Here is a 24,365-nt window from a genome sequence, read left to right on the forward strand (position 1 = left end):
CCAGGTTCGCGGTGAATCAGTAACAGGCACACTTTTGCAAAATAGACAATGTTTATTGATTAGAAAATGCAGAATAAAGGAGATTTATTGATTACAATCCCACAAGAGCAAGCGAACAAGTATCACAAACAAGTATAACAAATGTCAACGATGACGCTAGATTTGAGTTTGTCAACCCCAGAATCCCCGCGTTACCTTTATAGCAAAACAAAATGTCATTAGCTATGAAAATGGCTTACCGTGACAAGTGAGCGGGAAGCCAGCAACACTCCAGTAAAGCGGCGAAGGAACAAAGCCAGGCGATCCGTACGTGACCCGCTGGCTTCACGAGTCGCCCAGAAATGTCCTGTTTATGTAGGGACGCGCCACACGGGGGCAGAGACGGCCAACCTCCGCTCCCAGGCAGCGCGGCTCCGTCCAATGACAAAGCTACTCTTGGTTCAGCCCCTCGAAAAAGGGGCTTTTCCTTGCGTGGTTCCCAGGTTGTGCTGTCCGGTAGCAGATGTTGTGTTCCCACGTTAAATATAATGAGTGCAAAGCAAGTTATCTTGTGAGATTCCCTCCTAACTTATGGGACTCAAGCGCGTACTATGATGCAAAACAAGTTATCTCGTGAGATTCCCTACTCAGGCGCGTCTCCTAACTATGGGAACAAGGTGAAAAACAATAGAAGTTGTTACAATGTATGTCACAAAAGCAATCATACATCACAAGGCATAATGTAATGTTTTCCCCCATCAGTCTTTTTTTTCTCCTTCATTCATTCATTCATTCATTCATTCATTCATTCATTCATTCATTCATTCATTCATTCATTCATCCTCCATGCTTCTAAAGCCTTTTGACACTCTAGTCAGCCCAGTGTGAAGAGCGGTCCATGGCAAGCGCAAAACGGGAGGAGCCACGTTGCCTGACAGTGAGTGAAAAGCGGCAAGAATATTTACTATTCTACTATTATTTCAAGGAGTAGGGGGCATTATAATAGCGGTGTAAAGAGTTTTCCTAGTTTTGGCGAGAAGGTGAATCATTTTTGGTTGTTGTCCGTGAACTACATTTCCACACAAACATACATCGAGGTACCATTTAGCTTAGCAAGAAGTATGAAGCCCCTTTCACACATTCCGAAACACCGGGAATATCGCGGGATATAACCGTGCAGCAGTTGTATGTCAAAACAATTTCCCGGGTCGACTGACACAGTGATTTTGCGGACATTTCACGGGTCTCGTCTTAGTACAATGTCCGGGACTTACCCGGGAAGCGGTGTGCGTGAAAGCAGGCGTTAAATTCTCGGGTCACAGCACGATGGCTGATGACATAAATATCATGACAGGCCGATCGTCACCTCCTCCCTCTTCGCAGTAAGATGAAAAGTGGTAAACAAACATTGCAATTATCAACATACCAAGCTGGCAATAGCTAAATTACACTGAAAATATAACGAAATAATTGCTACGCGATCATAGAGCCAAGGAAGAATGTCCATTGCCCATCTTTGGAAATGTGTGGTTTATTTTGTGCCGATGTTAGGGTCCACAACTGCAGAAACAAGGTTATACTTCAAAGCAGAAAACAACAGAGGGAAGCGTTCAAGGGTTTATTAAATACAGAAATACACTTGATCGCTGAAAAGGGGGAATTAAACAATGCGTCCCTGACAGTTGGTCGACGGGGATCAATAAAATACTAACTCAAGCTGTAGGCAGAGAGCCAATAAGACAACAAAACAAAGCCAGCGGGACTCTTCCTTCCCAAGCTAGCGGGATTCTTCCTTCCACCCTTCTCTTGGATCGCCTGGGCTTGAATACAATCTTGATTCGCTTGAATTGGCTGCAGTTACGACGTCGGGAACGCTCCCTCCTGAACAAAACGCGATTTTACCAACATTCTGACAGCTAATGCCGACCAAAAATGACGTAATGTCCGGGTTATAAAATCGTTCCAGCAGCCTTCCCTGCACAGGGAGCACCAGGGGGCAACATGGGACAAGTCTTTGAAAGTGTCAAACCTGCGTCATTCTCGGAACATCTCTACATGCGTGAACGCAATGACACAAGTAAATCCCACATCACCTTACACGGGAATTTCCCTGGATATGTGTGTGAAAGGGCTTGAGAGTCATTTTTTGCATGTCCTAAAGCTCACAAAACTTTAAAAAAGCGCATTTATCAAGGTTTCGTCAGCGGTGATTTGCGTACATCCATCTGCCGATACAGCTGATATCACAAATATATGTACGCCAGTCCCTCTGCTATTAAATGCGTTGTTGACGTCAGCGCAGCGGCGCTGTGAAAAAAGAAAAAATCTCTCTTCTGGGACCCCGTGGCGAAAATTCACTTAAGGCTTTCCGCTCCGTCCAAAATGATTGCCGCTGCTTACGTTCACGCAGAAGTCCCCTCCCACATATACAATGAATGGGTTCCCGCTGAACCCTTCACACTGGGCTGCCACTAGTTTGAAACGCCCTTTTTCCTCACAAGGCTAAGGCCTATCCCAGCTGACTGGGCAGTCGGCAGGGTACAGCCTGAATTGGTTGCCAGCCAATCATAGGGAGTCTTTTTTTCTTTTATCATTTCCTATAGGAGAATAATGTTTCCAAAACTGATTTTTAGTGGTGATTGACAGTCATCCTGGACCAAATCATTTTCACCATACTCCCCTACTGTCCATATCCTTTCAAGAAAAGATGCAAATGAGAGCACTCAACACAAGACTAGCTATAGAAATGTTATGGCCTCAGACATGGGCTTACAGAAAAAGGAAAATAGTTTTTTGAACTGAGTTGGAACAATTTAGTAAATGACATCTGATTTTCTTATTCAAGTCAGGTTTTGAGGCATTTTTTTTTTTTTGTTGTTTTTTAAAATCAGATTTTTGTGCTTTCATACTCTTCTGTTTAGATTTGACCTCAAAGTTTTGGTTGAAGCTACAACGAAAGTGATGCAGCAAAAATGCCCTGGGTACAGGAGAAGGCTCAAAATGTCAAATTCACCTATCACAGCAAGCTACTGCAGAGATCTATAAATGTGTAACACTGAGGCCAGAATAGAAAAAAATGCTATGTGTGCTATGCTTCTTTATAGACGTGCATTTAGCATAGCAATGACACAGTCAGTCACTACGCAGAACTGAACATTTGTTTTTTGAAAACCTGGCACAACACACACACACACAACACATACAGAGGTTGTTTTTTTTTTTTTGACAGATGCTGCGTGGGATTGCACAGGACATCGGAGAGAATTATACATTGAAAATATAAAATGGATGCTTTCAGTACCAGCACAGATAGCCGACATTTATCTGTATTGCCTTGCTACTGCCCTTCAAATGAATAATAAATGAACTAGAATCCAGATCTTTTCTCAATAAACCCATAGGAGTAGAGTTAAGTTTTAGTCTCAATTTAATTATATCCCTGGGCATCAATGACAAATGTTAGGAACACTAACAAGCGACTATGCAGAATGTGGAAGAAAAGTAACTCAGTGTATGTAAAAGGATCCCAACTCAGTAAAGTTTAAAACTTGGGTCACTTTCATGTGACTTGTGTTTTCATAGGTTTTGGTGGTGTTTTGATCTATCTGTCTGTGAGGAGGATTATGTCAGTTTCCACTGAACTGGCTCGACAGGCATCAAAGAGAAACCGAGCCTTAGTCCTTTTTTCCCCTGTCTCAGACATTCAGCGTTTATGTGAACAAACAGACAGTTGTGCAATGCACCTATGTAGCAAATGATGGGGCTGCTCCAGTTCACAAAACAAACACCAGTGACTGATTTTAAACGACGAGGGATATCAAAAAAAAAAAAAAAACGAAATGGAAATATCTCATTGCGAGCCTGTTGACAATACACATTTTTATACAATGACTGTAGAATCGACAAGGGCGTAGGTTTGCATAGGGACGGTAGGGACACTAACAACTTTTCAGGATGCTCAAATTGTCCCCACCAACGTTTAAGCAACCTTATTTGCATTATATTATGACTTCAGTTACATAGGTAATTTAGATAGTCTTCCCATATGTTGTAAGTATAGAATTGACCCTAAGTGAATTACAGTACTTTCATTATGTTCAGACTTACGATGACCCCTTTTCCTTTGGTGAATGTGCCAGTCCATTTTTGTCCCTCAAACGCACATTTGATTGGCTGATGACTTGACCTCCCCACACACACACACATACACGCACCCTCCCCCACACACACACATACATGACCCCCCCCCCCGAAAGAAATACAACACGCTGTCTCCTCCCCCCCCTTTCCCCTTTAAAGACGAGGGCTATTAGAAGTTTTTTTTCAGCCAGCAGCAGCCACTGTAAGTAATATAAAAACTAGGGCTGTCAAACGATTAAAATTTTTAATCGAGTTAATTACAGCTTAAAAATTAATTAATCGTAATTAATCGCAATTAATCGCAATTCAAACCATCTATAAAATATGCCATATTTTTCTGTGAATTATATGTATATTCTGTAAAATAAATTGTTGGAATGGAAAGATAAGACACAAGATGGATATATACATTCACCATACGGTACATAAGGACTGTAGTGGGCATTTCACTCTACTGTCATTTAAACCTGTCTATGCTGTCCTCACTCCGAAGCGTCTACTTTTTCCAAAGCTAGACAGCTAGTGAACGACGCCTTAATAATCAGACTTCTTCCTTTTTCATCTGATTTATTAATAAAATGGCCTCAAACCATTGTCCTCTTTAGACCGTCCTAAAACTACAAAAAAAAAGTACACAAGCATTGCATTAGCAACAACGTTAGCTTAGCACGCTATACAGGTTAACTAAACATAAACAAAAAGCATCTCATACAAAAAATATAACATTTTGCTTATTAACATAATATGTACATTCTTTACAACAACCATACTTACGGAAAAATCTTGTCCAAGGATAATATAAGCACAACAGAGACGTCGTGCAGCCATATTGAACTGGCAAGAAAAGAATAAACCATGTCGCAAAGCGAACACAAGAGTTCGCTGTTAGACAGCACAAAAAGCCTTGCTGTAAAACTTACCAAAAGGCAGAATACTGTCTGAGCGGGACATGTGCGTTAATTGCGTCAAATATTTTAACGTGATTAATTTAAGAAATTTAATTACCGCGCGTTAACGCGTTAATTTTGACAGCCCTAATAAAAACATAAATCTTGTTCCGGTGAGGAACACACCACGACCAAAGTCTGACCTGCATCAGAGTTAGCATAACATTAATCTGTGTGAATTTGTTAAACTCGAGGAGGAAGCTGCTGGATGTTTTCTACTGTTAACCTTAATTAAACTGTAAGAAATGTAATGAAGCAAGGTTTACCCCCTTCTCCTTGGTTTTCATTTTTATTTTATTTATGTGGTCTTAAAGTAGGCCAAAGGAGCTTTCAGTTTTTGTTGATTTGGCAGTGCTTGCGGAAAAAAAGCAGTAGTGTTTTACCTGAAGGAAGGCTCCATTTTTATTTATCTTTGTTATTCCCTGACTAAGAAGTTTTTTTTTGTTATATTTTAATTTATTTAGACAGACAATTTTGAGTGTTATTAAGACAAATGTTTACTTTTTTGCATTATTGGATACTGAAGAGATGATTAACAAGTTGGTTTTTCTTGTGCATATTAATCTAATTTATGTTCAAATAATGCACTTTAAACTTGCTAATAAAATCCAGACATTTTTTCCGGAAGTTTTCATAATGTTTCTTTAGTAGGTTTTGAAAACAAAGGTTTGAATCAAATGGTGTATCACCGGAACCAATACATATGCGCTACAAAAACCCACCTCCTTAAAACTGAAAATAAATAAATTAATTAATTCCCTTGTTTTCAGTGTAAATGTACGAGAAAAAAGTGAAATTATCTTCTAGTGCATCAAGAAAATTTTACTCATATTTCTTGAAATAAGGAAAATAGCTATCTGAAAATAAGCTTAACAGAGTTATTTCAAGCGAAAAGTTGAAACCTTGTTCGTCAGAAATGTTCAAGAGTAGATATTGTTCAAAACATCATTTGAAAGCATTTTTTTTTTCTTGATTTAGGTGAAATTTTTTTAGATGTATGGGCTTTGTAAGAACATATAGTAATATTTACTAAAAGTAAATGGAAGAATGATCTGACGCATTAATCTGTTAATTAGCCTTTAACACTTAAAACAAGATGAAGAAAATTACTTGACTAGATTTAAGCAAAATTATCAGATTAAGACGTTATACTGTAAATTTGCAGTATTAAAGTTAATGTATGTCACTGCAGATTTATTTTGTATTAATTATGTAGCCTAACAATTAATTAGGTTCTCATTGGTGAGAAATGTTAGCCCTGACCGCCGCTCACCCAATCTGTTTGGTCTTATTAATGTCCCATCCCCAGCAAAAAGTGTACATGCAGGTTATGTTGTTATATCGTCCCTATCAATATTGAGACCAAACCCACGCCCTTGACCGTAGAATCGATACTAAAAGTCTGTATTGATTCACGTTCTTACCACTGCTAAAGGTTTGTTTAAAGACAGCTATATTTTCTCTGTAGACTGGTGACGAAGAACAAGTTTGAGTTATATGAATTTTTTATTTCATGATCACAGGTTTGCAGTCTTTTCACTTCTGATTGTGCTAGCTGTCTGGATTTTGTCATAACCACTTCTTTTCCATGGAGCTAAGCAATTGTACTCAGTATCCAGGTATTTTCGCTAACAAACACAATGTACAAGTAGTACATGTTTGCTTTTTTTTTTTTTTTAATTTTAATTATACTGGGATTTGTGTCACCTTGTCGTCCATGTATCGGGATACACATGTATCATGATCAGTGTTGGGCACGTTACTTTAAAAAAGTAATTAGTTACATTACTCACTACTTCTTTCAAAAAGTAACTGAGTTAGTAACTGAATTACTCTATAGTAAAAGTAACTAGTTACCAGGGAAAGTAACTATTGCCGTTACTTTAAAAAGAACTTGTTGTATGTCAAAGAATTTAACATTTTCTGAGCAGTATTCGAGTCAGTGGAATAGAGAAGAACAGACAGGTAGTTAATTTGTTAGGTGCTTCAGCAGATTTGAATTGCTTACCACAGATGTCGACAAAAGCTTTGCCCCGGGACATAAATTACACATTACATGCAGGTTCTTTCCTTTAATTTCGACAAACTTGAAATAGTGTCTATATCTCCACCTCTTAAAGGACAATTTTTCTTCTGACTGCTCTGCCATCCCGACGCTGTGCATCTGTTTTGCGTGTGTGTGTTTGCTGCACGCGCTGTTCCGGTTTGCTTGTGAAATCACCCGCTCTGATTGGCTTACCACGACACATGACTCTAACCCTCAGCCAATCACAATCACTTCCATCGCATCTCTCGAGGGGCTGCATTCAGGTAGGCTAGTTTCCGGACAATTCACGTCACCTTCAAAGCGTCTGCCGTCCTCAAGATGGAAGCAGAATTATTGCTGGCTGACAGTGGGAGATGGGAACGAGGCTAGCATCAGGTGTAGCAAACACAGAAACGTTACCAAACTTTGGATAGCATTGTCTAATTGAATGAGCAGGGACAAACAGCTTGGAGTCAGAAGTACGTGCGCTATTCTCGTACCTGAACGCACCCCAAGTCTTGGATGACAAATCAACAGAGCAGAGAGTCGACTCGACACGGCTGGTAGTTTCTTCAATTTATTCAGAGTAAGTAACGCACCGCTTTTGACCGTCAGTAACGGTAACGGCGTTGTAACGGCGGAAAAAGTAGTTAGTTAGATTACCCCGTTACTGAAAAAATAACGCCGTTACGTTACGGTGTTATTTATAACGGCGTTACTCCCAACACTGATCATGATACGTTTTGCGAACCCCGGTTATCATAATACAGTACGTATTACATCGTGACGTTCTTGGCTATACTCATTCCTACTTTCAATGTTTTTCTCTCTCTTTTTCACTTTTACTTTTCAGGTTTTCCACAGAAAAGGAAGCTTGTCATCGACCTGATATGGCTGGATTGGAAAACACGAATATTCCATGGTGCTGATTTTAGCTAACAGCTTAGCAGGTTAATAAAAAGGCACCATTGTGAGCGTTGCCCTGCCAGCCGCACAGTCACACAATTAAATCAATGCAACCAGCACCCTCCCTCCTATTGTCCTCTCAAAGCCAGCTGGGGAGAAGATGAGTTTTATTATTGATTGGTTCGACTGTCGTTTTATTCCCTTCATTACACCCATTTCACATCACTCCATGCGGGCCAGCCAAGTCCCTGCTTAAAGTATCATCATAGGCTCTTTCTCCAGTTTATGGATTAAGTCTTTGGATTTCTTGACTGCTATCAGAATTCTGCAATTACATTCCTAACGTCTGGACGGTGCTCACCGCAGGGTTTCACTTGACCCAGAGCAAAAGCAATGCAATTCACAACCCCGCAAGCAGAGAAAGAAAATAGTGGATGAGGACTTTAGGAATCGTCAGATAGGATGTACAATGGAAGAAAGTGAAGCAGGTGTTAAGAAAGACACATAGAAAGACCACGTCAAGGCAATATTTATCTACAATGGCTTAAGATGTGACAAAATACCCTTCAGGCCGGACCGCCTCCCTTTTACTGCCCCTCCTCCTGCATTCATCACTCCCTCTCTCCACTGCACTCAACTAAAACGCAAGCTTTCCTGGGTTCTGACTACAGTGTAACCAAAGACATTGAGAAGGCAGCGCCCTCGAAGTGAGCTTCATTACTCACACAGATAGTAGAGGGGAGTAGGACGACGACCTGCTGCATCTACCGTAACTCGTCGCTGGATTGCCACTGACGGCAAGAAGATGTGAGTGATGGGAATAAAGACGACCGGGAACCAGAGAGAGAAGTCGGGATAAAGACAAGGACACAAAAGGAGTTTGTCTTGATGGTAAAGAAAAGACTGAAAATCCCAGACTGCAGCTGTGTGTAATTCATCGGCAACTTCTTTGTGTAAGACAAACACGTATTCGTGGATGGGGAAAAAAGACTGAGAGAAAGCAAGCATAGGAAAATTGCCAAGTGCACAGCTTGTGTGGGACAAATAGACTGTGACACGTTGTCTTGTATTTATGGAAATGATTGTGCATGTGACCTATACTGCATAGTTCTAAACCAGGACATCAATCCCACTCACCAAGCCTCGGTGGCTGCTGGGTACAGTGGCAGGCCAAGGCGTGGGGGTATGGCCGTGGGGGGGCCGCATCCCTTCCTCCGCGCTGCACCGTGACAGGCGTTGGGGATTCTGGGATCGGGGTCCTTTCAGGGGTGCGCCGAGACTCTCCGAACTCAGGCCTTGGCTAAGCAGAGCAGTACCTGAGGTCGGGGGCTCTGGTAGTAACAGGGAAGGAAGCGGAGCTGAGAAAGCCAAAAGGGCGAGATGTTCTCCAAGAGTCTGGGTCGTCCTCGGCTCTCTGGTTCTGGTCTTTCTCACTTCGCTCTTCTTTTCCGTTTCGCTCCGGAGCGGTGTCGGCTTCAATTACCTAGAGCCGCCCGGCTGGGAAGATTCTCGGCGGGTCAAGCTGGTTCCCAGCTACGTGGGCTCGCACAGACGGCTCCCCCCTGACTCCACGCAGCTGCAAACATGCGCCTGTCCTCGTTGTGTCGGAGACCCCGGAGTCTCGGATTGGTTCGATGAGAACTATGACCCGGATATCTCACCTGTTTGGACCAGAGACAACATCCAGCTGCCCTCTGATGTCTACTACTGGTGGGTGGTAAGTGACAACCCTTTTTTTCCAAGTTCAAATAATACTCAGTAAACCAAGCATGGCAGTGATATTTACCTTAGAAAGAATACAGAGAAAATTCCTCAACACACAGAAGCACCATGAGCTGTTGACAGTTTTGCAATCTATATATGAACTGCACCTTAATCCTAGTTGTAGACAACCATACATTGATCACTTTTACATGCATCTCTTATATAAAATCATTTAGTTGACCATTTATAATGCACAATGTGTCTTTTTCCTCTAAAGCACTTGAGATAAAAATGCATTCTTAACATTGCAGCCTCAATATATTTAACGAGAGCGGGAGATTTAAAATTAACTTTAACTGCGAGGGCTGACAGTGATTATGTTTTAATGCTACTGACAGTGATAGACATTTGAACTGGGAGGGTTGTCAGTGAATGCTAGCCTGGCTCTGCCAGACTATTCTCCCTGTATTTTTCAAACACTGATAGTATAGTCTGGAAACCATCCCATTAACGGCCTTTTCGAGCAGGTACAAAATCAATCGACAAATCAGATTCGTTTATTTGCGTGACGTGTTCTTCACGAGCAACGTCACTCTTGCGCGTCGAAAGTCGTCTCTTCAGCAGCACAGATGGTGAACGGCAGAGCCGAGAATATGTTCCAATCCACGGTAAAATCAGTTTTAAATGACCAAAAACACATCGACACGAGTCATTGACAACAGTCTGTCTCGCGCTAGCCATGTCGAATAAACTCCGCTCTCTTCGTATGTTTACTTCCGCGCGCAAGTCCATCGTTCTGCGGTCGCCATTTTACTAACGTCACGTCTGCCCGTCGCTGATTGGTCCACTCCGCTGTCTGTTTGCTGTGGCTTGCTCCGCCCTGGAAATTGTTTCCGTGGGAATGGTGGCCAGACTCAATAGCTGGAACAGCATTGAGTCTGGTGTACCAGGCTAAGTGAATGCTAGCCTTCCCAGTCAAAATAGGATGTCTAATGCTGTGCATGAGAGCAAATGAATTAAACAGCTGAATGAAAGGGAAAAATATCTGGCTTGTTCACTTTTTGCATTTTTCTAGTCTACAAAAATACACACACAAAATTCAAGTCAACCATTTTCACTCGAATGTTCAAGTTTTGATGGAAAACATTTAAAAAACTGAATAAAAAGAAAAGGTTAAGGCTTTGAACTCAGCATTTTCAGTAAAATGGAGTTCAGTTAAGTTTGAACTCAACATTTCAAGTAATCTGGACTCCAGTTTAAGAAAATAATAGAATAATTTTATCGAAATGGGGATTGAACCGAGGCTCTCACTGTGGCAGTAGAGCGCACAAACAACTGAGCTAGAACACACTAGCTAAAAAGCACCAGAAGTGAGGCTGCAACAGTTTCACACAATTTGTCATTAATTTATCATCATAAATTCAGTTTAGGGCAGAACGGTGGCAGAGTGGTTAGCATGTCTGCTTCACAGTTCTGAGGTTGTTTGTTCAATCCCGGCACTGCCCTCAATGTGTGGAGTTTTCATGTTGTCTGCGTGCCCGCGTGAGTACTCCGGCTTCCTCCCACATCCCAAAAACATGCATGGTGGACTGATTGAATACTCAACATTCTCCGTAGGCGTGAGTATGTGTGTGGATGGTTGTCTGTCTCAATATGGCAACCAATTCAGGGTGTACTCTGCCTGGGATAGGACCCAGCGACTTTCTTGGTTCAGAAGATGAATGAATGAAGTTCAGGTTACTCAGAAATTTAAAACATAGCCAAACTTGATCGTACAATTTATTTCAACTAATTTGATAAGGTTCACCATACTAAATATAACGTGTTAGGAATACTCAAAAGAGCAAGTTACATCGGAGAACTGAAATATTGACGTAGCCTGCTTAAAATCTTTAGTTAGCATGACTAATAGGAAGTTATATTGTTTAAACAGAGTAACATCTTCTGCCATTTCAAGAATACTTAAAATCTTCGGGGAACAAGCTACAGTGTATCACAAAAGTGAGTACACCGCTCGCATTTCTGCAGATATTTAAGTACACACAAGTACAACACTGACAAAATGACACTTTGACACAATGAATATACATTAATATCTAAACCCATGGCAACAAAAGTGAGTACACCGCATGGGAACTACGTACATCCCTAAATGTCCAAATTGAGTATTGCTTGTCATTTTCCCTCCAAAATGTCATGTGACTCATTACAGGAGTGCTGTCAGCATTGCTGCAGATTGAAGAGGTGGGGGGGGGGGGGGGGGGGGTCATTCCCACCACCATGCTTGACTGTAGGCATGACACACTTATCTTTGTACTCCTCACCTGGTCGCCGCCACACATGCTTGAGACCATCGGAACCAAACCAATTAATCTTCGTCTCATCAGACCATAGGACATGGTTCCAGTAATCCATGTGCTTTGTTGACATGTCTTCAGCAGACTGTTTGCGGGTTATCTTGTGTACAGTCTTCAGAAGAGGCTTCCTCCTGGGGTGACTGCCATGTACACTAGAGCTGTCCAGACTAGTCGACGTTGTCAACGTCATCGATGACGTAAATGCGTCGACAGGCAAAACATACCGTCGACGGGTAATGACGGGTTAAAAAAAAATTACATGCGGATAAAGTTTAGAATGGCGGGCGCTCGTGATATAAGCGGTTGTTGCTGGCACCCCCAAGACGGCCGCTGTTATTTCAATGTGACCGGCGTTGTCAGATTGAGCAAAGAGGAAGAAAGTGGGCGAGCGAGTGAGCGAGAGAGAGGGAGCGAGATCGGTGAGTTGGAAAAGTGCGCGGGTAGCACCGAGTTCAGTGGCTGCGTCCTCCACGTTTTTGTTTTGGTCAATAAAAGTATCCATAAAGACCCATCCGACGCCTCTCTGTGTTTTTATGCACGGCGCCGCCTTCCTGAGGAGGAAATCGGACGAACCGACGGCAACGAGCCAAGTGAATCGCCGGTTCACTCCTCACTATGGCGAGGAGTTGAAAACACTGCCAATTACCAAAAAAGGCAGAATTGGTAACACGTGAAAGCGGCATGAAGCCAAAAAAGCGGACCAGAATAGCCAGAGCCTGGAATTATTTCAAGGAAAATATGGAGGGTGCCACTTTGTGTACTCTTTGCTAAGCTGAGCTCGCATACCACAGTAGCACGTCGGCTATGAACGAACACTTGAAGCGCCGTCACCCAAGTGTAATTTTCGAACAACAAGCTAGGGGATTGTAAGTCCATACAACTTTCTAACGATTTTTTAAATGGAGGTTGCCTTTATGTGCGTCGTATCAACGTGCATTTTTATTTAATAAAATAATTAATACATATATTAATATATAATATTATATAATATTTTTTTCAAATTATTATTAAATTTATTAGGATCATGGAAGCCCCCACTTGGGGAAAATATATACATATACAGTTGGGAGAACAAGTATTTGATACACTGCCAATAGGTTTTCCCATTGGCAGTGTATCAAATACTTGTTCTCCCCACTGTATCCTGTATATACATAATAAAAATATATATGGAAACAGCACTGGCCTGCTTACTGTAATCCATGACTGCACTAATGTTAGTTACTTAATATTATAAAGTATTACATATAGTAGTATACTATAAAATTAATACTTTATATTTAATTTTTGTTACTGTGGGTATGTGTGCCTTTCATTCAAAATAATTGCGGTAATATTTCATTGTGCCCTCTACTTGATCTATTTTCAGGTTGCCCTCTACTTGATCTATTTTCAGGTTAAAACAAACAAAAGTTGAACAGTTTTTCCCATCCCCCAAAAATGTGGAATGCACACCAGAGAAAGCATCTGAACTTGCACAAATTATTCTGAAAATGGTTGTCCAGGACATTTCAATTCATTTTAATATTTAGAACAATATAGACAATGACATACCACAAAAAGAGTAAGAATTTTTTTGACTCCTGTTAAAGACGTGAAGTCACAGTGTTTCCGTTTACATTTTTTTGCACTAGTTAATGCCAGCAGCATTTGACCTAATTGTTTGTGATTTATTATTGGTATTTATGTTATTTATTTATACATTAATAAAGAATTTAGGTTTTCCAAAATGTTTTTGTGAATTAATAAGCTTGAACAAAAATTTCATTATAAAAGTAGTAAAAAAGAAAAAATTATTAGATTAGTCGACTAATCGTAAAAATAGTCGGCTGACTAATCGGGAGGAAATTAGTCGTTTGGGACAGCCTTAATGTACACCAATTTGATGTAGAGTATGGCGTATCGTCTGAGCACTAACAGCCGAACCCCCTACCTCTTCAATCTCATCAGCAATGCCGACACCACTCCTGTAACGAGTCACATGATATTTTGGACGGAAAATGACAAGCAGTACTCAATTTGCACATTTAGGGATGTACGTAGTTCCCATGTAGTGTAATCACTTTTGTTGCCAGGGGTTAAGGTATTAATGGCTATATTTTGAGTTATTTTGAGGGGGAAATAAATGAACTCTATTATATAAGCTGCACACAGACTACTTTTCATTGTGTCAAAGTGTCATTTTGTCAGTGTTGTCCCATGAAAAGATATACTTAAATATCTGCAGAAATGCGAGGGGTGTACTCACTTTTATGATACATTGTATACAGGACTAGATCTAAACCCTGGTTTTAAATTTACATATGCTAGTACTAGTAGTTGTGATGTCCCGATCAGATTACGTGATTAGAAATCTGGCCCGATCACTTAATTTTCAGAAAATAGGGTAAAAAAGATAGGTATGTATTTATTGCATTTTATTTTTAAGTAATAACTTATTGGCTGCCATTGACAGCGATAGACGTCCAATCCATTTTGACTGGGAGTGGTGTCAGCCACCTAGTCAAATTGAATTGCACAGTTGAACTATCGCCGTTAATGGCAGTGAAACATGATCACTCATTGCTATTCTTGCCAGTTGAAATTGATTTGATGTGTATCACTGTCAATGGCTGTTAATGAGTTAAGGGCTACGAGCAACAAAATAATCAAGTGCTATAAAGTAATTGCAAGTCAGTTTATTACTATGTGCATTATATAGAGTATTTACACTACTGAAACAAACTTTGCGTTACGAAGAGAAAATGTCCAGCAACAGCAAAAAAAAAGTCAAGAAAATATTAACAAAATAGCTCAATTTACACAATCCGCACACAAATTAATTTTTTACATGACATTATGTAAATCTAAATATTAAAAACATAATTTGTTTCATTTTGTGCTGCACAGCTGATATGGGAAAAAAAAACAAGATTTGGGTGCAACCCACTTTGTTATAGCAGGATAGGCGAAGCCAGTACGGACCAAAATAAGATAAGACCAGAAGAAGAGTGAAGTAAAATTTATTGAACACAGGCAAGGGCTGCGTTCCAATCACGGTTTGAGTTGCACTCGCTCACTTGCCCTAAGCACTTGCTATGATGTCACACGGAGGCCACTTGGAGGGCGGAGGGGGGAGCGAAAGACGTAAATGGAACACACCTGCCCTCGTTCACTCACAGGCAAGAAAATCATGAAACAACCACAAGGTTTTGGAGTAGCTCTACACTGCCAATTCCAAATCAGTGGCGCCTCCAGAAATTCTTCATCGGGGTGGCCAAATGGGGCCACTTAAAAACTTGAGGTGGCACACCAAAAAATAAAAGCCATAATTTCAGGTTTTTACTATGTTGTAGTAATAAACAGGCCAGTAGAAAACTGTCAGATTGACTTAAGGACAGACCTACTGATATACTTCTGTTGATTGTGTTATATTGTATTTTGTACACTATTATATTGTGTTAATGTCCATAGTCCATAATAGTCTAGTCAACATTTTGAGTTCCGCAGCTACTACAATCTAACATTACACTGGCGCGTGGGGTGGCCAACAAATTCATTGGGGGGAGCCGTGGCCAGGCCTGGCCACCCCCTGGTGGCACCATTATTCTACATGGCACAAAATGCACGGCGACTCATGTCAATAAGCTGGAGATGTATTCCGCGCTTGATGGCAATACGTCGGTACCTGGGAATTATCAAATTATTAGTTTTGTATCAAATTTTATTTGGGCAATTCTTTATTTACGGTATTTGTTGATACCTTATAATTTGTAGACAAATTTGTTCTATAACCTTTTAACCTATTTGAAGTTTAGTTTCAGTCCCTCCCAATGCCATTTGATTGACAGACCATTCCTTTCATTAAAAGCAAAATAGAAAAGATAAGCGAAAGAGAAACAATGGGGAAAAAAAATTTCGCCCTTTTTTGAAAGTCAATAAAAAAGTTACTTATTATTTATTCATTTATTGCTTTATATTTATCATTCATGTGTTTTTTTTTTGTTTTTTTTATTTTGGCACTATTGTGATTCCATACATTCTGCCGTAACTGCCACATACAGTCTATTTTTTTTATTTTTATTTTTTAACAGCAATGATGAATTTTACAATTCGAAAAGCAGTTTGGTATAGCATTCAAACACCGTGCTGGCAGCTTAATCTATTTTCTTCTTCTTTGGTGGTATACATACAGCAGCCAACAGTGTTTGAGCTTCATTATCACCACCGCATGGACATATTTTCCATGCACCATTGCAATACATTGTGGGATACAGGGAGCTCCGGAGTGACCATCGTTTTTCACTCGATCACTGAGCCCTCTGAGGGTCCATCTCACCAAGTTCACTTCGCTGTTTTGGGAATTGGAACGGCCCTTAATATGGCGGCAGGGATTCCCCCGGGGGGCGGTGGCTAGGGCAAGTGAGCGAGGGCTTATTTAAACCGTGATTGAAATGCAGCCAAGGTGTTGGGTGGCTGGTGGGGGTAACGAGTCTGTGAATGGCTGTGGCAGGTGACTTTGTTCAGACAGGAGGCCAGGCTGAGTGGGTGTCCTGAAGTGAAGGACAGCATTAGTCAAGCATTCAACAACGTAAATCAAAACTAGTTTGCCGATGTACCAAAGTTGACAGGCAATCATCTGGCACCTGCTTGATGCCCAGGCCCCTCCTTAAAAGCAGTACTGATTGCGGATGAGCTGCAGGTGTATTCCCAGGTCTGCCACACCCAGCCTGGCAAGTTTGGACTAATGCCACTGGTCAGAACAGGAAGTGTTACAACAATTCAAAGTAGAGGGGAGTGTGGGCAAGGACTACCTCTCACTTAGTTGAGTCCCAGTGGCGCCTCCAGAAATTTTTCATAGGGGTGGCCAGATGGGGCCACTTAAAATCTTGGGGTGGCCAAAACTAAAAGCCATAATTTCAGGTTTTCATTATATTACTGCAGTAAAAAGTTCAGGGGAAAACTATCAGAAAGACTTAAGGACACGGCTACTGATATACTTTGGTGTATTGTGTAATATTTGATGTTACTAATGATTTAATGTGCATGGTCCATAACTGTCCAGTCAACATTTTGAGTTCCACAACAATTCTGTTTTATTGTCTTATGAATATATCAGACATAAGGTGTACATTTAACTAGGGCTGTCAAACGATTAAAATTTTTAATCGAGTTAATCACAGCTTAAAAATTAATTAATCGTAATTAATCGCAATTCAAACCATCTCTAAAATATGACATATTTTTCTGTAAATTATTGTTGGAATGGAAAGATATATACATTCAACATTCTGTAAATAAGTACTGTATTTGTTTATTATAACAATAAATCCACAAGGTGGCATTAACATTATTAACATTCTTTCTGTGAAAGGGATCCACGGATAGAAAGACTTGTAATTCTTAAAGGATAAACGTGAGTTTGTATATTGTGAGTAAATATTGCTATCTAGTGTATTTGTTGAGCTTTCAGTAAATGATACTGTAGCGACTTAACTGTTCTGCCCAAATGCATGATGGGAAGTAGAGCTGGGCGGTAAACCGAAAATTTACCGTCACCGAAATTCTTCACGATGACCGACGTAATTTTGACCATGTCGGTAAATTCGGTAAATTAATAAAACAAGAAAATAGTCTTTTCATCCTGCTTTGACTCTGTGTTGTTCGTCTATGTTCATTCCCCTTTAAGAATGCAGTCAATGTACTTACGTAAGGAGTCACGTGATCATCAGGAAGCCAATCAAACAGAAGCCCGGTAAGCTAACGCTAGCAGCTAACGCTACAAGCAAAACGTGATGGAGTGTGGCTTAAGGGAGGTTCGCCAAACTTTCACCCGACATTTAGTAGACTCTTGGTGGCATCCAGATGGGCTTTCACCCGCTGTCCTCCCTTGTTCTCACGATTTCCGGAGATGGTGCTTTCAGTGCTTTCTACTGGTAGCCAGGCCACAGGCTAACGCTAGCGGCTAACGCTAGCGGCTAACGCTACAAATAAACGTGATGGAGTCGGATAGCGGCTCTAACCTTGTCGAAACGGCTGAACTTAATGATTGGATCGGGCACGGACTGCATCTAGCAATTACTATGTCGCGTTATTTTGCATCTGACTGTGTGTGATTTCTCTGATAGCTTTTGTGATGGTAAAGCATTCAGCATAAAGAACAATCCGGTGAAATTTATAATATGACCGAGAAATGGCCCCAGCTATTTTTCTGTGTGTGCTTAATTCTGTGTCATTATTGTTATCATAAAATCTTAAGTGTTTCATTTGCAGAAGATCAATATAGCTTTAATGTGTGTCTGTCTGTCTGTCTGTCTGTCTGTCTGTCTGTCTGTCTGTCTGTCTGTCTGTTTGGGGGTTCATGTATGCGTGCATTTATTAAAAAATGCACTGGGGGAAAAAAAAAACCTGAAACCATAAAGTAAACACTTGTATTGAATAATTATGTCACAGCAGCCATTAACAATAAATTGTCTTTTTGAAGTGTACTGTTCAAGCTGCAAGTCATTTGTGTTACAATGACATGTTTGCACAGGCATATTGATTTTGACAATGTACATTGTTCAAGCCATACACGCTGTTATAAATGCTCATACTTGAATTCTTATTGTTTACAATACATTTTTATAAACTTAATGTTTAGACTGCATGTACAATTGTTAAATATATCAAATTGAATGCTGGTAACTACATCAACAAGAAACTGTTAATCTGTATTTCATGCATTGATTCAGATTTTCAAATTATATAACAGTCCGCTTGGGCGACTTTATCGTCATTTATCGTTATCGAGGTAAATCTGTTCAATTTATCGTGATACGTGTTTAAGGCCATATCGCCCACCCCTAATGGGAAGTGGTGCAACCATGACTGTGTGTGGTGGCTGCAAATGCTATATCTTTTCTGCGTTGGGTAGACTACAGGGTGTGTTAAGAAATAGATCAACTCCTGTCACTCTTTCCCACGTCGCTTCTCACAATATTTATAGTTCCTGTGGGAGAAATGACAAAGCTTTTTCCAATTAAAAGCACGGCCCCAATGAATGCTTGGATCTACTCCACTCTGCCTCTTATCTCTGTATATAAGTAAAACGGCGCCATTGTAGGCTGTTTGCGGCAATGCGTGAATGAGTCGTACCGCGAATGCGTTAATTGCGATAAATATTTTCAGGTGATTAATTTTTAAAAATTAGTTACCGCCCGTTAACGCGATAAATTTGACAGCCCTACATTTAACAAAACAAAAAAAAATGCATTCATTTGGGATGAAATGCATAACTGATGCTATAACAATCTAACAATATACTGGCAAGCGGGGTGGCCAACCAATTTATAGGGGTGGCCACGGCGCTGCATTAGAAGTGTCTAAAGTATTGATACTCATGAAAAAGTATCGATACTCGGCTTGTGACATAAAAGATCAAGATATACTGCCAAACGATATTTTTTAACATTTTCTAACATATGGCGGAAAACATTCAATTTGGCCAAATTTCAAAATTGGCCTATATGCATGTGTGATACATCATTGGAAAGCTTAAAATCTCAATTTTCTGGGGGAAGAAAAATTTTGAACAGGAGGGCATTTAAATTTTTTTTTTTTTAAACAGCAAAACCCTATCTGGAGTTGAGAGCACTCGAGAGCAGAATTACAGACGCCATGACTTTAACGAGATATTATCGCATACTTACGTTGTTTCGATCCAAAAACTCCATGTAGCATGTATCACAGAGTGTCATGAAACAGCTGAGAATGGTCACAGCTGGATTTTTTGGGGGATTTTATGGGTGAAACATGGTAATATAACAAGGGTCGCGATGCAGAAATTGCAGACATCAAGGAGTGGTCGAGATTTTCATTTCCATATATTTACCCTTTTAAGTTTTTTTTTAAAAATTTTGTTTGTTTGGATTGATTATTTATCATCTAAAATAAATGCGACAGTAACAAAAAAATACAATTAAGCGATAGTTATGAGGTAGATTTTTACAGACACCATTTTTTTCATTGTGACATAATTTGTTTAAAAGTTTAAAATATGCGAGTGAATAATTTTCTAAAGTCGTTTTTTTTTAAATGAAATATTAGACATCAGTTAATGATTCTAAGCTAAAAATGACAGACATTTTGAATAAGAAATATAATTAATTACTTTCGTTTTATGGCTGGGTTGAAACAAAAGCGACGTCAGTAAACGGGGCTTTCCAGGTTAAAACGGACAAATTAAAAATAGTTCAGGAGCTTAATACGCCATGAATCTGCTATGGCACCATATAGACATTGTTCTATCAAACACAACAATTGTTTTGGCTTAAAATACAGCAGTTTCTTTTAAAGAGGGGTGCAAGAACAGAAACTGCTTTTTCAGTCTTGTCTGTGTTTTCCGCCATATATATTTAAACCCCGAAGTTAAATGCGCTGTTTTTTCAATGTTTTATTTACTGATTTATTTTTAACAAAAAAAGAGTCTACCAAAACACTTTTTCCCCCCACCTCCAGGGGGTGCTGCAGCGCCCTCAGAACCCTACTTCCCACATCACCGGATAGCTTTGTTCAAATCGGGGAAAAATACATTTGAATGTGCTTTTTTTTACCCTCCTTAATACATTTCCGAGGTATCAGATCAGGACTCGCTTGCGAAAATATGACATCCCTAGTTAGAAGTGTGTGCGGCTTCAAACCGGAAGACTTAATCCCGTTTATTCCGCAAAGACTGCAAACACTGACTAACATCTGCCAAGTCATTAGGTCACACTGCAACAGGGACATGATGAACAAGTAGAAGGGAGAAGATATAAAAGGGGAGGCAAAAGCATCAGAAAATTTTGGAGGAAGGGAAAAGACCATTGTACCGTTATTGTAATTCCTCCTGAATTCTTTCTTCATTACTGGGATTTTTTTATCATGAATCTGAGCTCAAACTGGTGTATCGCATTCCTGACGGTGTCGAATATATCATCTGTTTGTCTTTAGCGGCCGTCCTGAAAAATAAAATACCCATGTGTTGTAAATAGCTGCCAGGTATCTTGTACCTTGGTAGTCAGCTTACATGAAGATTAATGGTTCCGGAACAACAAAGGCGCAATGTGCCAAGCTGGATTTGGCATCGCGCAGGGGACATCAGAGACAGAAAAGCAGAAGGATAGAGGGATGGAGAAAGATGGGGGTGAAGAAGAAGAAGAAACAAAGACCTGACAAAGCACCAGCTGGAGAGTGAGAGAGGTAATGGGGGAGTAAGACAGATTTAGTGCTCTCTGATCGGCACTGATGAGCCGCGTGCCGCTCAGATGTCCCGGAGAGACCGAGAAAGACGAGGAGGAGGAAGAGGAGAAACAAAGAGGGAGCAGGGGAAATTAAAGAGAAGGAATTAGACAGGAGGGCACGCAGGCTGCTAGGGGAATCGCACGGGTAGAAATACGAGGCAATAAGATATGTGGAAGGAGGAGGGAAGTTACAAGAGTGAAAATAAGATTGACAGAGAATTTTCTTCAGATACATGAATTTGCCCTAGCGCTTATGTTGATTGTTTCCTAGAAAATCACAATTGGATACTTTTAGTAAAGTCCTCTTCCTCGTGTCAAACATCCAAATATTTCAAGTACAGTAATCATTGGAAAAAATACGCAAACATGCATAAATGAAAAAATAAAAGAAAAATATTTGCCAATCACGAGTAAAAATGTCTGCAACAGATGTCCAATCCATTTGAAGTGGGAGTCAAAATGGGTCGGACGTCTATACCTGTTAGTGGAATTCAGTGAAAAGATATGCCAATTAGAAATACAACCAAGTTTATTCAGAAGTGTACATCGAGGTTGCAGGAAAGAGCAATACCTCTGGTCATTTCAGGCCATAAAATGGTGTAATTGCACAAAATAACGACACATAGGAAAATACAGAGCACTACAAATCCATGATGTTGTCAGATGTGGTTCCTCCGCAGGGCCTTCTAACCATATTTTCTTCCCTCTTTAGATGTTGCAGCCCCAGTTTAAACCACACAACATTCAGCAGGTGCTGCTTCGGTTGTTCCAGGTATCCCATTTATCTTTTCAATTTAATAGTTCAATGAGCAAAGTGTAGACTTTAAAGTGGTTAAACTTTCTTGTCTTTATTTCCCCTTTGGGATTCCAGTGATACCTCTACATACAAAGTTGACTTGTTCCAGGACCTTGTTTGTAAGTAGAAATTGTCGTATGTCGAGCAGGATTTTTCCATAAGAATACATTATAATTCCATTAATTTGTTCCACAGCCCGACAACCTACACTAAATCCTAAATAAATGCTGCGGGTACTATTGCAAATAGCCATTACAGAGAGCAAAACAAATAAATTGCCAATCAATCAATCAATCAATCAGATTTATTTATATAGCCCTTTACAATATCCGAAAGGTCCTCTAAGTGCTTTGCAATAAAGACAAACATGGCTCATGATAAATAAGGCATGAAAGTATTATAGAATGACAATAAGAAAAAAAGATATGAAACAAAAACAGCGCATTGCTATAAAAGTCAGACAGCAAATAAAACAATAAAACACATAAAATCAAAAACATTAAAACCCTTAACTCATTCACTCCCAGCCATTTTCACCGGTGCAACCCCCTTCGCTCCCGGCCATTTTACTGGATTTTGATTAATTTTGCAAGGCCGACAGAAAATTCTGTTCTATTGCTATATAAACATCCACCAAAAGAAAGATTAGACTCTCTTTTTTCAGCAGGAAAAAAAATTAGGTCATATCTTTTTCCATTCTTTAGAAATCAGGATTAGAAAATAGCTTAGTTTGAGCAATTTTCCAATTTCTGATGAAAAAACTGAGAAATTGAGCTTTTTGTAAAAGCATACATTTCAAACATAACTTTGACTTTAACACAGCTATTTTTTGCTTTTGTGACATCCCAAACATCTGAATAATGTTTTCCTTCTACAAAATAACAAACAACAATACAAATAGAGCTTTTGATAACAAAGTAACAAATTATTTGCACATGGCTGGACTGTTGGGCTGGGAGATGGCGCTATTGTGGCCGCCGCGGCTGTCTTGGCGGACGGGGTTGGCTTTTCCCTCATCAACACCTGTAGTGTCTCATCAAGATGGATTTTTTTTTAGTCTTTCTTTTGTGGTGACCACTGCCTCGTGGCAGAGATCGCCCCTGGGAAACTTGTGTGGGGCATGTTGTGTTCCTGGGGGGGAACTGGTTTGGTTGTGCGCATTTCAGGCTGAGTCGCGGGACACTGGAGGGTGCGGGGGATGCGAGCGGCCGAGCACGACGGCGTGGGTTCTGCTCGGCGAGCAGCATGGAGTCAACGGCATTGTCCGCTGCGCTGGTGGTCCCGGTCGTTCTGCTCGGTCGTCCAGCACCTGGTATCCCGGGCGTCCTCCAGGTTGTTCTGCTCGGTCATCCGCCGCCTGGCATCTTGGACGTCCTCCTGGTCGTCGCACTTGGTCGTTCGTCGCCTGGCGTCCTGTACATCCATTCGGTCGTCTTCCGCCGGCACCCCGGCCGTGTGGCCCGGCCGTTCGGTCCGTTGAATCGGGTTGCGGGTCTTACTAAATGCGCTACTGCCCTCCAGTGTCCAGTTTTATTGCTTTAACACTAGAAGTCCCAGCGAATTCTGGATCATGAGGATTTGCCATGGGAAAGGCCAAATCAGCCTCTGCTGGGCATTCTAGTGTTAAAATGGATTATCAGCATTGTGCTTTGGAGCTAAGTTGCATCAGTACCTAGAGATGTCTCTTATGAAAAAAAACGTAAAAGATCTATAAATACATCTTTGGGACACTGAAACAATTAAAAATAGAATGTATTTACACGTTTTTGGGAGCAAGTGAGTTAAGAAATAAAACCAGGCTACCCTAATCTGTGGAAAAGGCCAGCCTAAAAAGGTGTGTCTTTAATGAAGACTTAAAAAGGCATAGATTCGTAGTGGTGTGAATTTCAGGGGGAAGGCTGTTCTACATCCTGGGGGCAGCAACTGCAAAAGATTGGTCTGTCCTCTTTGACCTCGGAACATGCACAAGAAGCTGGCCGGTTGAACGAATAGTCCTGCCAGAGTTATAGAGGGTTAAAATTTCAGATAAATAAGAAGGAGCCTGGCCATTAATAGAATGAAATCAATTCTAAAATGGACTGCAGTCCAGTGGAGAGATGATAGCTCGGGGGTAATATGGTCACGTCTAGTTGTACATGTTGAAAATCGAGCAGCAGCATTTCGAACAAGTTGCAGACAAGAAATTGAGGACTTTGGAAGACCAACATAAAGTGCATTTGAGTAGTCCAGCCTTGAGCTTATAAAAGTGTGAACTGCTTTCTCAAGGTC

General features: G+C 40.5%; 1 protein-coding gene across 1 annotated transcript in view; it reads left to right on the plus strand.

Moving 5' to 3' along the window:
• The first annotated feature begins 230 nt into the window (after positions 1-230).
• The window catches only part of st3gal2 (ST3 beta-galactoside alpha-2,3-sialyltransferase 2), a 37,630-nt gene continuing 13,495 nt past the window's right edge, over positions 231-24,365 (plus strand). The window contains exons 1-5 of the mRNA XM_057837510.1: positions 231-247; positions 359-482; positions 8,569-8,705; positions 9,118-9,715; positions 22,014-22,073. Of these exons, the coding sequence (XP_057693493.1) occupies positions 231-247; positions 359-482; positions 8,569-8,705; positions 9,118-9,715; positions 22,014-22,073 (936 nt within the window). The remainder of the gene's footprint in view (positions 248-358; positions 483-8,568; positions 8,706-9,117; positions 9,716-22,013; positions 22,074-24,365) is intronic.

The sequence above is a fragment of the Corythoichthys intestinalis genome, chromosome 5 (genome assembly GCF_030265065.1).
Source record: "Corythoichthys intestinalis isolate RoL2023-P3 chromosome 5, ASM3026506v1, whole genome shotgun sequence".
In the NCBI taxonomy this organism is placed as follows: Eukaryota; Metazoa; Chordata; class Actinopteri; order Syngnathiformes; family Syngnathidae; genus Corythoichthys; species Corythoichthys intestinalis.